Source organism: Corylus avellana, chromosome 6, assembly GCF_965113065.1.
Source record: "Corylus avellana chromosome 6, dhCorAvel1.hap1.2, whole genome shotgun sequence".
Taxonomy (NCBI): Eukaryota; Viridiplantae; Streptophyta; class Magnoliopsida; order Fagales; family Betulaceae; genus Corylus; species Corylus avellana.
The window spans coordinates 6,572,703-6,589,319 of record NC_142495.1 but is presented as its reverse complement, the minus strand read 5'-3'; the positions used below and the strand labels follow the sequence as shown (position 1 = coordinate 6,589,319).

The 16,617-nt window shown below is 37.2% G+C and overlaps 1 protein-coding gene across 1 annotated transcript; it reads left to right on the top strand.

The window, feature by feature from the left end:
• The first annotated feature begins 2,187 nt into the window (after window positions 1-2,187).
• On the top strand, window positions 2,188-3,797 carry LOC132187372 (isoflavone 3'-O-methyltransferase 4). Its single transcript, XM_059601666.2, has 4 exons — window positions 2,188-2,606; window positions 2,834-3,147; window positions 3,251-3,315; window positions 3,393-3,797. The coding sequence occupies exons 1-4, from the start codon at window positions 2,188-2,190 to the stop codon at window positions 3,690-3,692; spliced, it is 1,098 nt and encodes a 365-aa protein (XP_059457649.1). The 3' UTR covers window positions 3,693-3,797.
• Window positions 3,798-16,617: the final 12,820 nt, after the last annotated feature.

Genomic DNA, 16,617 nt, shown 5'->3' with positions numbered 1-16,617 from the left:
AGATTTTTCTTAGATCGTCATTGATTGCGTATGAACTTTACAAAAAATGTGCATGTTTGACTGTCTTATCTTTCGCAGCCTTGGTGCTAATACTTTCTACCTCGTGCTAAGAATTGGTGCTCTTCTTTGACTGTCTCTTTTATAGTAGAAGAAAGAAGGAGCTAAGAGTATTGAAAGTCTCACATTGTCTGTGTATTAAGGAGATAAGTTATTTATAAGGGTAAGAAAAAATCTCAATTCTTCAGTTAGCTTTTGAGTTGAGTTAAGCCCAAGACTCATTTCTAATATGGTATTAGAACTTAGCCCAATTGGTTGTGGCCTACCGTCACTCATTGTCGCACGTGTTGGCTTGGATGTCCTCCCGTCACAAGTGAGGAAGCGTATTGAAAGTCCCACATTATCTAGGTATTAAGAAGATGAGCCATTTATAAGGGTGAGGAAAAACCTTAACTCCTGAACTAACTTTTGAGTTGAGTTAGGCCCAAAGAGTAAGACCATGTATTGGGTGACGTTGCATAAATAACCCCCTATCAAGTATCATCTAACTTTTGATCAAGGCATATGTACGCAAGCCCATTGCTTTCTCATGCTAACTACTTCTAAGCACAAAGCAAAACTGAGTGAATGGAGTACCTAGCATTTGTGTTGCTACTTCCCTTTATGTTGGTATCTATTCATCTGCTGGCCTCTGGCCTAAGAGCCAAGAAATCTGGCGTGTCGAAAAAAAAAAAAAAAACATTCCTCAGGTCAGGTGCAACACGTACCCTCGGAACAATAATTAAGCTTTATCGGCTAAGTTAAGGCTGAAGAGAAGACTTACAACAAAGGAATAGAACTTGTGTCAAATTGAGAAGAATTATTTGAATCTACAGATTTTATTTTGTTTTATTACAGAAATAAATTGTTATATGGTTTAATTTTTTTTTTAATCTAACAGTATAAATAGTATTAATTACGTCATTTTAAACTTTTAAATAAAGTGACAATTAATAATACACTTACCTTTTTTTTTTTGAAATCAAATCACTGTTATTGCATTAGAAAAAATCAACTGGTCTGATGCTCATTGTGTGGCAGAATTAGGGCTGTTAAGTGAGCGAAGCGCCTCGCGGGCAAGTTCGGGCTCGGCTCGCATAAGCTCGGCTCGTGCTCGACTCGAATATTAAATGAAGCACTTCATGAACACAAATCCTAGCTCGAATATTAAACGAAGCAAGCTCGGCTCGACTCGGCTAAGCTCGTGAACAGCTCGTATAAGCTCGAGTGTGTGTATATATATATATATATATATATAAACTAAGTAATAGATAATTAATTATAAATCTCATAATTATTAAAACCTTAAAATTGCATTTATATTTAAGCGTTAGAGAATAAAAAATTCTAGACCTTTCGTGATGAAAGAGAGAGAGAGCAATCATTAAAAAAACCTCGATTCAATTATAGCAGATTCAAACGAAAGGAAAAAGAATCAAGCAGAAACTATTGAGGGAGATTGCGAAAGGTATAAACTATTGATGAATCAAACAGACTCAAACACTATCACAACATGTCTGGTGAGTGAGAGTGAGAGAGTGGGAAATGAGAGTTCAGGTGGAAGATCCGTTGTGACTGGTGAGGGGGATTGAGAGAGAGACGTTAAAAAAATATTTTTTTGTAGGGGGCGTTGTCCCAATGCAGTCCGAATGCAACCTGTTAACTTGTCCCACATTATGAAGAAAACATCAATCTCCAAGTTTACTTATCTATAAAATGATGCATATCCTCTCTCTTTAAAACCAAATGCCTTGTTGTATTGACTCAGGCTCTATACTCGACTAGCCAGGCTAAGCAAATACTCATATGTAAACTAACTTCTTAAGCCATTTAAGAGTACTTGAAGTTAAAAAAAAAAATTTAAACAAAAACATTAAATATAAGAGCCAGCTCGCGAGCCGGCTCGGCTCGACTTATTATTAGCTCGAGCTCGATTTTTTTGGCTCGCCCTTGAGCTCGAGTAATATTTAAACGAGCCAAGCTTGAACAAGGGAAGTTCGCTCAAGCTCGGCTCGTTTACACCCCTAGGCAGAATTAGAACCACCTTCATACGTACGGCTTATAAATCGATAATATTTTATTCAACTTGCAAATATCTAAACAACTATATATAGAGCAGACTAGCTTCGATGGTCACTCCAAGTTTCTATAATGGCTACCTCTCTAAAGAAATCGACCCCAAGAATTAATGAGAATGAAGAAGAGAGCTTCACGTATGCCTTGCAGGTGGCGAGCTCCTATGTGGTGTCCATAACCTTGCAATCGGCCGTGGAGCTTGGCGTTTTTGAAATTCTAGCAAAAGCGGGTCCGGGAGCCAAGCTCTCCCCTACACAGATTGTTCAACAGATGCCAACCAAGAACCCCGAGGCACCCACGATGTTGGACCGTATTCTGAGGATGCTGGCCACCCACTCTCTGCTTGGTTGCTCTATGGTTGCTGATGACTCTGGATCTTTGCAGAGGCTTTATAGTCTTTCTGATGTGTCTAAATACTTTGTCAGCAGCGAAGATGGTCTTTCTTTGGTACCTATCATGGCCTTGCTTTTCGACAAAGTCAGCTTAGATTGCTGGTTAGTTTTCTATTTTCACCTCCACTTTTTCTTCTTTTCCCACCTTTTTCTGTCCATAATTAGTTTGTTTTCTTCTTTTGTTTATTTTTTTCTCCAAAAAAATAAATAAAAAAAACTAGTCGACGATCTTTCATTGTGGAATTTATATAATATTTGTAGATTTATTTAAAAAGTATTGCTCGTACAATCCAGTACTTGTGCTGATTCTGGTCCGAATTCATTGATAGGTCTCAAATGAAAGATGCAATTCTTGAGGGTGGAGGAATTGCATTCAACAGAGCTCATGGCATGCAGGCCTTCGAGTACGCCAGGTTGGAGCCCAGGTTCAACCAGCTTTTTAACGCAGCCATGTTCAACCACTCAGCCATTGTTATTAAGTACATCCTTGACTCCTACAAAGGCTTCCAGCAACTCAAGCAATTGGTTGATGTCGGCGGCGGTCTAGGAGTCACTCTCAATTTGATCACTTCCAGATACCCCCATATCAAGGGCATTAATTTCGACTTGCCCCATGTCATACAACATGCCCGACATTATCCTGGTTAATTTGCTCTTCTTTTATATATATATATAATGTTCTTCATAAGCTATATATATTTGTGTGTGGGGGGATAAAGAGAGGTGTTAATTAATTGGTGTTGCAGGTGTGGAACATGTCGGGGGAGACATGTTCGAAAGCGTTCCTAAGGGGGATGCCATTTTTATGAAGGTGGGTTTGATTGATTTGTGTACTTTTTGTATATGAGTTGAAAAGAAATGGTGTTATAATTTGGATACATTTTGTAGTGGATACTCCATGATTGGAATGATGAAAAGTGCTTGAAGCTGTTGAAGAACTGCTACGAGGCTACACCAAATGATGGAATGGTGATTGTTGTGGATGCAGTTCTTCCAATTATGCCTGAGAATAGCACTTCTATGAAGTGCAACTGTCAAATGGATGTGAACGTGATGACTCATGTTACCCCAGGAGGGAAGGAAAGGACGGAAGCAGAATTCATTGCCTTGGCAACCAAAGCAGGGTTTAGTGGCGTCAGATTTGAATCTTTTGTCTGTAATTATTGTGTTATGGAGTTCTTCAAGTAGATTGCTTGCTTGTAATATTAATTTGGAAATCTATCGTTTCTTGTCCAAACACTTTAAATAAAAATGCTTATGAAAAGTTGAAATAAGAATTGCGACTTCAAATTAGCTGCAGTTGATATATATATATATATATATATATATATATATATAGCTTATAGATATAGTATTATGTAGGCATGACACATCAGTCTAATGAAATGATAACAAAGCCATCAATTTAGAGATTAACCTAAAATGAGTGATTCATGCTGCTTGACTGCCAACCTCTTTCATGCCCAAGTCAAGCAAAGGGTCTCTTCGTGCGCCACTTGTTAAAATTGGATGAGATAAGAGTTGAGTATTTAAAATTACTTGTCAACATCGTAGAAGAAAAAAAAAAAAAAAAAAAAATCTTTGACAAATCTCTCATATAACAAAGTGCCTATTAAAGTAGTCTGAAATTTCAAACTACTTTAACAGGCACTTTGTAAATCATTGTCAACACCTCTTAAGGGTGTTGGTTTACTGTTCAACAGACACCCTTATTATAGGGGTGTCGGTTCCACTAAATGAGACGCCTTGGAGTGTCGTTTTCTTACAAGGCGTCACTAAATCTGAAATTTTTTGTAGTGAAATTAACCAAACGCCCGCAATAAGGGATGCATCCATATAAGTGGAAATCTTATTATGAATTGTTTTTTAAAAAATGCTATACATACTTTAAAGTGTTCACTCCCAAGTACTCACTTCCTGAAATAGTACGTCATTGAAAATCACTATTAAATGAAATAACAAACAAAAGTATATATAGTATTTATCTTTAAAAAAAAATTATAGTTTTTTCACGAAAAATACAAGGAGAGAGAGAAAAACAGAAAGGGAGCGTTAAAAGTGGGGAGAAGTGAAGGACATAGTAAACAAAAATTTTCAAAAGTTTTTAGTTATTAAGTTATTATGATAACTATACAAAATTAATTTATTTATAAAGATAAATGTTGACGTAAGTCATTTTATTTGGTTAAAAATTGATCAACGAAAACTAGTACTACCTGAGAATTTTCTTAATTACTTGTAGAGATTATTAATAAAAAAATTATTTAAGCAAATGAAACTAGAAAAAAAAAAATTACATCTAAAAAGTCGTTTGATTTGAATTCACTACCTTACTTGTTAAGAAAATGCTCGAGTCCTATGATGGTTTTGAGAACCTCAAGCAGATCGTTGACGTTGGTAGTGGAAATATCGGAGTGGCCCTTAGCTTAATCATTTCCAAATACCCCAAAATTAAGGGCATTAATTTCGACATGCCTCATGTTATACAACATGCCCCGCCCTATCCTGGTATGTTTTCTGTTCATCAAGTACGTTTTTTTTAAAATAATATTGTTTAAGATATTGTGTTGTTTCTCCCAACGGTAATTTTTGAATTCGATAAATTTCCTTATCAGACTTTGGGATTAAAATGATCAAAAAATCATTGGATATGCAATGAATCCAATCTTTTCCCACTTCAGTTGTTTTAAGTGCAGTTCGCCACATCTCTATTGTTCTGATATCTGCAACCTTCATATTCTCAATGCCCATGTATGATGCCCAAAAAAAAAAAAAAAATTGTTTCTAAGTTAAAGTAGATGATCTCTGCAACCTTCATAATGTTAATTTTCATGTGCCCTGTCAAGCTACCAACAAACAATGTTTTTATGTTAAAGTAGATAGGAAGAAAGAGTGAGAGGGAGAGAAAGATGCCACAAAAAAACTTTCCAAAGTTCAAAGTAGATGGTCTTTGTAACCTTCATATTATCAATTCTCATGTACCATGTCATGCCACAAAAAAAATAAATAAAATAAAATAAAATTCTAAGTTATTGCAAAGATGGCTAAAATCTTGTGGAGACTAATACTATGGAGATTGATTATCTAGATCCAGTTCATCAAATTTTACTATACATGAATTGCTAATGAATGGTTGTACTTTTGGAAGTCTAGACAGCTATTTGCGATTGTTTAACAGAATCTGTAGCTTAAAAGGGGTGTTAATTTATCTTCCAGGTGTAAAACATGTGGCTGGAGATATGTTCGAAAGTTTTCCAAAAGGAGATGCCACAATTTTGAAGGTGAATTTTCAATTTTGTATCTTTTTGGCATTGTTCCTTACTTTTATTGTTGACTTAATTAAGGCTTATTTTTCTCTTTCGCTTAGAAACATTTAGCAAATAAATTTGTAGCATGGAAAAAGATTGTTTGACTGCCCATCTATTGATGTTGTAATGGCATTACTACAAGAATGCAATAATGACGTCCTGTGTTTTTTAAGTGCTATCAACAATTTCTGTAAACTTTGTTGAGACTACGCTTTTCAATATTGGTGATTGGCCCCATAATTTGAGAAAATTGTTTCACTTTGTCTCTCACCATTCAAATTGGATCTTAAATACTGGAAATGAAAAAATGATTGAAATCCTCGTTAACAGATTGGAAGGCATTGTTATAAAATTGGTGTTTGCATCTCTTATGGGTTTACCAGAATACTTTGGCAAGATCATTAATTGTTAGTAGGGCTACCATGCGATTGGCAGGAACCAAAATGTCTCCTAAATACAATGTCTCCAGGATGTTTTCTCCTATCCTTGAGCTTGAAGAATGACTAATAACTACGTCACTTCTTTTGTTACCCACATTTGAAGCTCAGAAAGATATAGATGAGATATAAGAAACTTGGTTAATTTTTGCAAGCCGTTTAATTTTTTTATTTTTTATTTTTCTACATATGTGATGTTTATACTAAAGACAAAAAAAAAAAAAAAAAAAAAAAAAAAAAAAACTCTGCCTGTTTATCTCGAGGGTGGCATTCATGGGATTTGTTGTTTTGACATGATGGTATTTGGTTTGCTATAATGGGGGAATGTGTGATAAAGGGATATACTTATTCATCTTTTTCATTTTTGTAACATTCGAGCCTAATTTAGAGGGTGCGCAAATTGAAAGTTCGGTGGAGACGTTGCCACAAAGTTGATACTCTACGGTAGTAAAGTATAATTTGCCTTTGATTTTTAACATTCTTTTAATGCTTCTCATCATTATATGCTTTGTCAATAATACTCTGTGCTTAAGAAAGGTGATAAATTTATTTTTCAGAATTCAAATACTAACCATGAGATTATTTATCTTTGATAGTGGATACTCAATGATTGGGGCGACGATGACTGCGTGAAGATATTGAATAATTGCTACAGCGCTCTTCCATACGATGGAAAGGTTTTTGTATGGTGCAAGTTCTTCCAATTTTTCCAGAGATTACCACTTATGCAAAGGTTAAATCCCTACTTGATATGCATATGATGATTAAAAAACCGGGAGGAAGGAAGCGGCAGCAACATGAATTATTTCGATTGGTATATGCAGCTGGATTTAATTGCATTGGTTTCAGATGTGATGTCTATAATACCTGGAGTATGGAGTTGAATAAGAATGATATGATATGATATGATGACATCCATATGGTAGTAAGGCGGTGTAGGGAATATACCTTTGTAGGAGCTTACACACACAGATATATATATATATATATATATATATATATATATATATATATATATAGTGTGTGTGTGTGTGTGTGTGTGTGTGTGTTTATATTTGTATATAATGTAAAAATTGTTATTGACAATTCTGGTTTGATCTTTGATTAGTCAACTTCGCATGAGGTGTACTAATAATTTTGCTTAGGTTATTAACATTATATTAATTTGTGTAATTTAAAAAAAAAAACAAAATAAAACACATTAATGGGTCAAATCTAATTTAAGAGAATGCATAATGGGTCAAATCTAATTTTAATAATATGCATGTGATCCATTAAATTTTCTTATTCTCTTCCATCGACCGATGGTGGAAGAGAGTAGTGTATTTTCCTTGAACGATATAAAAGTAACTTTAATGGTTGAGGCTAGTGTATTTTCATTCCACAGCTATTCATTTTTTTATTTTCAATTTATTACTTTTCTTTAGGATCCCCATAACACATGTAGTTAAATTAATTAGTGGGCAATAATTTTGCTATGATTATTCCAAAACTAACCTCGGCTTACTTAATGTACGTAGTAATGCTATGGACAAGAGTTGGATGACGAAGTTTAAGGGTATGAAGGAATACAAAGACGGGTGTAGTTCATTTGTAGACTTCACAGTTAGGACTTGTAGAACTCCAGATGGACTTATTGTGTGCCACTATAAGATGTGTCGAAACGACAGGAAACACCCGCCAGGGTTGGTATACGAGCACTTGACAGGGGGGAAAGGAATATGGCCAATACCAAAATCTATTTATCACGGCGAGAGGCCTGTAAGAGCTCCAGTTGAAGGCGCTCATTTGAACTGTTCGACCGCAGATGCAGATGAAAGCGGAGAACAGGGTAGAAATATGCATAGCCTGTTGTGTGATTTATTTGACATGCACGAAGTCAGGGAAGACAATTGTGAGCTTCAGGTCGAGGTGCAGGGTGAGAAAGAACATATTGTGCATGATGAAGCGGATGAGTGTGACATACAAAAGTACGAGTACTTACTTTAAAATGCAGACAAGCCGCTTCATGAGAAGACGAAACACAAAAAACTGAGTGCTACTGTACATTTGTATAACTTGAAGTATGTAGGTGGAGTTAGTAATATGATATTCTCGGCTTTCCTAAATTTCATGAATCAGTTGCTTCCTGTAGATGATGGGGCTTTGCCAGTTAATACATATGAGGCGAAAAGGTTTTTAAGGGACATGGGACTCGGGTATGAGAAGATACCGGCTTGTAGTAATAACTGTATGTTGTTCTGGAAGGGCAATAAGGATTTAGATTTATGTGTTAAATGTGGAAAATCTAAATGGAATGATGAAATCCATTTAGACAAGGATGGGCAGCCCATAAGATCGAGTAAGCGACGTCCAGTGAAGGTGTTGCAGTGGTTTCCAATCATACCACAGCTACAGAGGCTGTTTATGTAGCAGCATACCGCGCTCCGTATGAGATGACATGCAAACGGCCGCACAAAAGATTGTGTATTAAGGCATCCGGCCGATGGTAAAGCATGGAAGTCGCTTGATAATTTATATCTGAATTTTTCTGCGGACAGCAGGAATGTAAAACTTCGCCTCACCTTAGATGAGTTTAATCCTTTTGGGAACATGACCACATCCCACAGTATTTGGCCTGCAATGCTAGTATCATACAACCTACCTCCTTGGATGTGCATGAAACAAACTTCTTTTATATTATCCTTGATTATTTTAGGTCCAAGTTCACCTGGAATAGATATAGATGTTTACCTGCAACCTTTAATTGAAGAATTACATGAACTATGGAATGTAGGGGTACGAACATTTGATATCTCACTAAAAAAGAATTTTATGCTCAGAGCACAGTTGATGTGGACAATTAATGACTTTCCCGCATACGAAAACTTGTCCGGGTGGCCTACTGGGGGTGGAAAGGCATGCCCTTGCTGTATGCATGCAACAAAGTTTAGACGGTTAAAACACGAAAATAAATTTCGCTTTATGGGGCATAAGCGATACTTGCCCATGGATCATGCGTGGAGGCGGAACAAAAGAACTTTTGACGGTAACCAAGAACTAGAATGTGCCCCCAATATGCCAGGTGCAGATGAAATTCTAAAACAGTTAGAAGGGATGGTATTTGGGGATGAGAGCGCCGGTAAGTCGAAGCCCACTGATAAATCAAAGAGGAAGAGGACTCATAGTGATAATCTAGTGTGGAAGAAGAAAAGTATTTTCCTTAAGTTGCCGTACTGGAAAAATAATTTATTACGGCACAATCTTGATATTATGCATATAGAGAAAAATGTGATGGACAACATAATAGGCACACTACTGGGCATCAAAGGGAAAACGAAGGACAACCTTGAAGCACGTAAAGACTTGCAAGAAATGGGTTTGAGACCTACACTTCATCTGTTCACGAAAGATGAGATAATCTATATGCCCCCAGCTTGCCACACGATGTCCAATGAAGATAAAAACTAGTTTCCTGAAAGTTCTTCGAAATGTAAGGGTGCCCGACAGATATGCCTTGAACATTTTTAGGTGTGTACGACTTAAAGACTAATCGATTTAAAGAATGAAGAGCCATGACAATCACGTACTGATGCAACAGCTTCTCCCTATTGCATTGCGTGCCATGTCACTGCCAGATAAAGTGGTTAGACCTCTTGTTGAAATGTCTGCAATCTTCAGAGGCATTTGTTCGACGGCATTGACTGCAGAGGATATGAACCGTATTGAGGGTGACGTCTGTATTACTTTGTGCAAGATGGAGCAGGTATTTCCACGCGGGTTTTTCAAGAGCATGGTTCATCTTGTCATGCATCTTGTCCGTGAATGCTACCTCGGTGGACTTGTACAGTATAGGTGGATGTATCTGGCGAAAAGGTAAAGTTAATTCAACACAAGACTTACATTTTTTCGCCCTTCATTTATTTAAAAACAACAACTAAATTCAATGATTGACTGATTTGATATGTAAGAGCCTTGGGGGTTTCAAATCTAATGTGCGAGATAAAGCGGCTCTTGAGGGCTGCAATGCGGATAGCTATATTGCAACTGAGTTAGTGACGTTTTGCTCTCATTATTTAGATAATGTACCGACATTTCACAATAGGCTACAAAGAAACCCGGATGGGTCTAAAGGGGCGGGGACACGAGTCGATCTCGACAAACGTACATTGACTCAGATCCACCGTATATTATGTTTAACTCGGACGAGTTTCTCCAATTACGGATGTGAGTGGATTTATAGCATAGAATGTTCATTTGTCTTACACCCTTAGTTGTGTGTTACAATTTCCATATTTAATTTGAAATTGTAGGATGCACATAGATACGCTTAGGGAACCTAGAACTAGGGGACGACTGATGGACAATCAGTTGGAAACCTAACATGTTGAGCAATTTTACCATTGGTACCATGACTACGTAAGACTAATGTCATATCTACCTACTAACTTTCATGTATTTGCTTCTTATTTCTATTCCCTAAACACACTAATTATGTGACTTTCATTGTATTTTCCTTGCAGGTCGATCGTTCGGACGATCGACGCAGGAATGAAATAGGTCACAAACTAGTAAAGGATTGTAGAGGGTCGATGATCTCAGCAGTCTAATATAATAGATATGTTGTCAATGGCAAGTTGTTTCGCACTCGTGAACATGATGTGGGGAAGAGGTCACAGAACAGTAGTGTTTGCGTGCCGACAGTTGACAGCCAAATATACTTCGGGAAGTTAACCCAAATACTTGAGGTGGAGTATTACGACAGGACGAAGTATGTTCAGTTTAAGTGTGATTGGGCAGACAACACATTGGACAGGGGATACAAGGTGGACGAGTATGGCTTAACGTTTGTGAACTTCAAAAACTTTGTCCATACGGGAGAGTTGATTACTGATGAGCCATATGTGCTGACTTCCCAAGTGGAACAAGTTTTTTACGTCGAAGATGAAAGGAACCCAGATTGGGCATGCGCTGTAAGGACAAAACCTAGAAACGTATACGACGTTGGTCAGGGTCAAGGGCCTCATGATGATCGTGTCAACTACCACGAGAGTGAGCCACTACAATTAAACAGAAATCTTGATGATCCGCATGATGACATCGAATACGTTCGACCAGATTTATCACCGATCGAGGCGTATGTGATCATATTATATTTGAATATTGTGTACATGTAAAGCTTTGTTATCTATTTATATATTGATTGTCATTCATTGGTTTGATGGCATATATTTAAACATTGATTGCACATTTGATACATTGTACAGATAACTAATCTCTCGCTCGTTTATTTGCAAGGTAGTATGAGTACTCGAGGGAGGACGGAGGACACTGTCTTCTATGTGATAGAGTACAGGTGGACGTGGGTCGAGACCGCACGACCTTGATGACAGTAAGGCGCATAACGTTGCTATGCTACTGAGGCAGCAGTCAGGGTATCGACCGATACTTCCAGAGCATGTGGAAAGGCATACACCTGCGTGAGACGATTATGTCTTCGACATTCCCGGCTCTTCGATTGATCTAGGCCCAAATTTCGGAGACCCATCCCATCTTACCCAGTTCGGGTATCGATATGAGCCTACTCTTCGCGACTCAAACGAATCCCTACGTATGCCATCCCCGCCACCCACATTGACCCAGCTAGATATATTGCTGGACGGCTATTTTGATCGGCCACCACACAGCAGTGCATACATGGATGATAGTGATATGCAGGCCGATGACGACATGGACGATGAGACAGATAACCGAGTGGACAGCCAGCTCGCTGGACTTGCTGGGCAAGTGTTGGGTGTCAGAGAGGTTCAGACGATAGGTATGTATTCTAGTCAATGTTGAAATTATATGTATTTGTTTATAGATATTATTTTATATATAAGCATTCACTTCCAATTAATGTATGTACTAATCATTTTTTTGTGTGTTAAACATCAATGCAGATTCACAAAATAAAATTGAAGTGTTGTATATAAATGAGTCACGCAAAGTGTGGGACATCCCCTTAGGGAAAAGGATCATGATGGAGTATAATGGATTGTGGCAGCCAGTAGGACAAAGCGGGTCAAAATTTAGAGGGGTGATGGGCAAGACTGTTAGGAGCGGGGCTTTCCTCAGGATATCCGATGACTGGTTGAAGGTACCCGACAACACGAAGGAGGATTTATGGAGCTCATTGATCTTATGTGAAATGTTACGATATTTTTAATTTACAATCATATGTACATAGCAGTTATTTTACTTATTTTGTGAAACGATTAGTTGATGGGGAAAGTATAATGTAGGGTTCATAATTTCTCAATTTCAAACTTATGCAGACGCAGTTCTATATCTTGCCTGGCTTGGACATTGCAGCGATCAAGAAGGATGCATTCTGTGACATGGGTGACAAGCTGAGGCGTTGGAGACATGACTTGAGAAAGAAACTCCTTATTCAGCGTAGTGACACGCCTGCGACAGTGAAGCAGAGGATGTGCCAGCTCCTTGTAGGGTACAACCGCGCAGACGTGGATACATTGTCGGAGAAATGGTGCGATCCAACGTATCAAGTAGGTCACTAAGTTAATGTCAATTGTGTAGTTTTAGTAATTATATATATTCTTAAGATGGCTCACATATTAATAATGTATATATGTTGTGTACGCGTAGGACTATGCTCAGCATATGAGATAAATATGAGCCAGGAATAAGATACCACATTGCACTGGCTCGAAGAGTTTGGCAAGGTTATGCAATGAGGAGGTATGTTTGTCATTTACCATTTATATAAATATATATGTCATCATTAATTTAATATACATACTAACATATGTTTGTGTTGTGGGTTTTTAATTCCAGCTAATTACTACGGGCAAGGGTCTTACGCGAGCGCAAGCTTACATCAAAACCCATCGAAAGAAAGACGGTACCTACCCAAATCGGGAGGTCGACGAGAGAGTTGTATGTTGTTTACACCATTTATCTTTTTATTTCTATTTGCGTATAGAAAACTTATTTAGGATTAACACATAAATAATAATGATTGGATGTAATGTAACATAAAGGTGAGGATGGAGGAGCTATTGGAAAACGATCCTGCAGAGTTGATAGACGCTCATCATGGGACTATTCGGTGGGCACCGAACGATGCATACGCCCAGGCGCACAACTCTAAGCCCAAATATGCTGGTCATGTTCGGGGGGTTAGTAAGAATATTCTCCCTGCGCACGGCTACATCCACTCTTGTTATAAACCATCTTCACAGAACCCCAAAAGCTCGAATGTCCCGCAAATGATTGAAAGAGTATTCGAAGTTGAAAGAAAGCAACACAGAATACATATGGCTGCACATTTGACCCAGCAAAGGGCTGAGATTACTGTGGAGGTGACCCAGCAGGTAACCGTAGAGATGACCTAGTAGGTTACCGCATAGATGGCTGCGCAGATGGCTACACAAATTGCTCAGCAGATGGCGGCGTGTGAGGCCCAAGTTCGTGTGCACGTTGAGGGCTCTAGGCATGTCTCCGAGCTGGAGGTGACCAATAATGTTAGAGCTCCACACGACTTAGACTCCCCAGTCCATGTGATTGTAAGGTCCTCGGTAGCTAGCCGATCAAGTAAAACTATATTAGTTTTTGTTTCTCTTTAAGTAATACGATCAACTTCTGAAATGACTATCATTTTAACAGTTAGTAAATTTGTTTGGTAATCACACTTTGTTCGTATGTTTTTGGAACACATGCATGTGTATAACACATTTACACTGTAATGTGTAGATGACGTAAGGCTAGAAGCTGATGACGGTAATCAAAACGAAAACCCACAACGGACCCCGAGTGGACAAAAGTCTCGCTTATCAAGACATTGTATCACTGGTTCAGCAAGCCCGTACGTATACATATGACTTATTTCAGACAAGTTATTATTGAATATTCATAAATAGCGTATATCCTTAACTCAAAATGCTTGAAAATTAGGAATACAAATTAATATGTGTTGTGATTGTGGAAATGCTGGATACGAGTAGATCATATATATGCTTCGTAATTTCAGATCATTTTCACATTTTGAATGGATTATCATTGAAACTATGTATATGCCCTAAGGTGTGTGTTGGCAGTGTAGAAATAACGTTGAAGTTGTTTATCATCCGTTTATACACGTCACTAAACCTACATACTGTTGAGTATGACTTTCGTATACTTTGACGTTGCTAATCGCTTAGGACTTGATGATTCCTAATTGATTGTTCGAGTGTTTGTTTACTGACTGATTGTTGTTTAATCATTTGCAGTGAGTGCAGAGAAGTCGACCCGTCAGGATGGTGTTCACGAGATTTTTTGTTGGAGTGTTTGTATGTAATGTATTCGCGATTCACTTAAGTTGTATGTTTAGGGTTTTGTTAATGTATATATATATAGTTGGAATTACTTGTTTATTAACAATGTTGATGTATATATACATTTTCTGTTTTGTGGACATCAAATGGATATATATGTTGTGGACAATGTTCGGATACGACTTGAGAAATGGATGTATGTTGATAGCAATTGATGATGAAAAATTGATGTATGTTGAGAAATACATCCAAATGGATGTATCGGATATCTGTTTGTTGAGAAATGTATGTTGATGTTATCAGGTGTACAAATAAATATATTTCAGAGAAATTTATTATTAAAAAAAAAACAAAATTTATTTCCTGCACGAAATAGTAACGTGTCCGTATTGACACGTTACTAAATAGTAAATTGTCAATACTGACACATCACTAAAACTATTAGTAACGTGTCAGTACTAACACGTTACTAAATAGTAACGTGTCAATATTGACACGTTACTAAACTGGATTAACAACACCCAATTTCTTAACACGCCAGACACGTTACTAAACGCACGTTACTAAATGTTAGTAACGAGCCAACCCTATTAACCTATTACTAAACTACTGTAACTAAGTAACCCATTTTTTTGTAGTGAGAAGCTCTTTTGCCTAATTACTTAGATAAAGCCAACTAATGCAGCTTCTGATGGTAATATTGTAAGTAATATCAATATGCAGCTTCTTAAGGATTCCTTTAGTTTTTCCAATGAAACTTGTGTTACGCCTAAATATTTCTATTAGATTTGCATTATAATTTGTAATCAAATTTTATTTCCATGTTTTTACGTTATTTTAATTTAATAAGTGCTGATTTTTATTGTATCGTTATCATAATAATTATATGATAGTTATATCCTAAACCCTAAACCCTAAACAAATAATAATAATGAAGAAAGGGAGTCATAAAAGTGGGGAGAGATCGAAGTGACGAAGAAAGTGAGTAAAATAGTTAAAAGAAAAACAAATTAACTGATTCATCTTTGTTAACCGATTCATCAAGATTTAAAATGTTTAACTAATTCATCTTTGTTACCTAAAAACAAATTAACTGATCTTTTTTATATTGCATAAAAAAAAAAGATTTTTTAAATAAGCCAAGATCGTATAGGCGCTAGAAGGCAAATTAGCAAAAGCAAGAGCAAATTCAGGGTAGTGCATCGTCTTGTTCAGCTGAACAACAAAAATCAATGGCAACCAGAAGCCCCGCACAATTCCAACCAAAACAAGAAGAAGATGAAAATGAAATTTTCTCCCATGTGCTCCCATGTCCATGCAGGCAGCCATCGAGCTCGGCATTTTCGACATCTTGGCCAATGCGGGCCCTGGTGCCGAGCTCTCCGCTGCGGAGATCACGGCCAGATGCCCACCAAGAACCCCGACGCACCCTACATGCTGGAACGCATCCGCGGCCTACTGGTGTACCACTGCGTGCTTGGTTGCTCTGTGATTGTGGATGTTATAATTGGGGTTGTAAGGCTGCACCTACATTGTACAGGTTCCATATCCTCTTTGGCCAAAGATATTACAGATGCTGACGACATTAATTGTTTATTCTACAGTAAAACCGTAAATCATTAGCAGTAATCACAGTTTCCTTATGTGTTTCACAAAATAAAATTTACAAACCTTTTTCGGCTTCCCAGTGTAGAATTCGTCTTCATTAATGTCTCCTTCCCCAAAAAAAATTTTCTTCCTGTTCATCTTATTATCTAAACCTAACAATATATACCTAACAGGAGAGAGAATAGTCAAGCTCAGAAAAGAAAAATATAATCAAACTTGCCAAAAATAAATTATTCTCATATCATTTAATAAACTGCAAGTGCTTTAAATAGACTATAATAAAACTAAAATGTCGAATAAATATTTAGATTCATATCACAAGGTTCATACGATGATAACCTAATCCCCTTTCATCATTAAGCAGTCTAACAAATAAGAGGCTAGAAATTACAACAGCGTATTGTTATGTCCATAGCATGTAAATGTACATAGAGCCCATTCGGTATATTATGTAGATTATCCA

What these genes read in the sequence shown, in the direction of transcription:
- LOC132187372 (XM_059601666.2), top strand. Translation starts at nt 2,188, where the DNA reads ATGGCTACCTCTCTAAAGAAATCGACCCCAAGAATTAATGAGAATGAA. An exon ending in AAAGTCAGCTTAGATTGCTG is followed by an intron (nt 2,607 to 2,833) that starts GTTAGTTTTCTA and finishes ATTCATTGATAG; the next exon opens with GTCTCAAATGAAAGATGCAA. An exon ending in GGGATGCCATTTTTATGAAG is followed by an intron (nt 3,316 to 3,392) that starts GTGGGTTTGATT and finishes TACATTTTGTAG; the next exon opens with TGGATACTCCATGATTGGAA.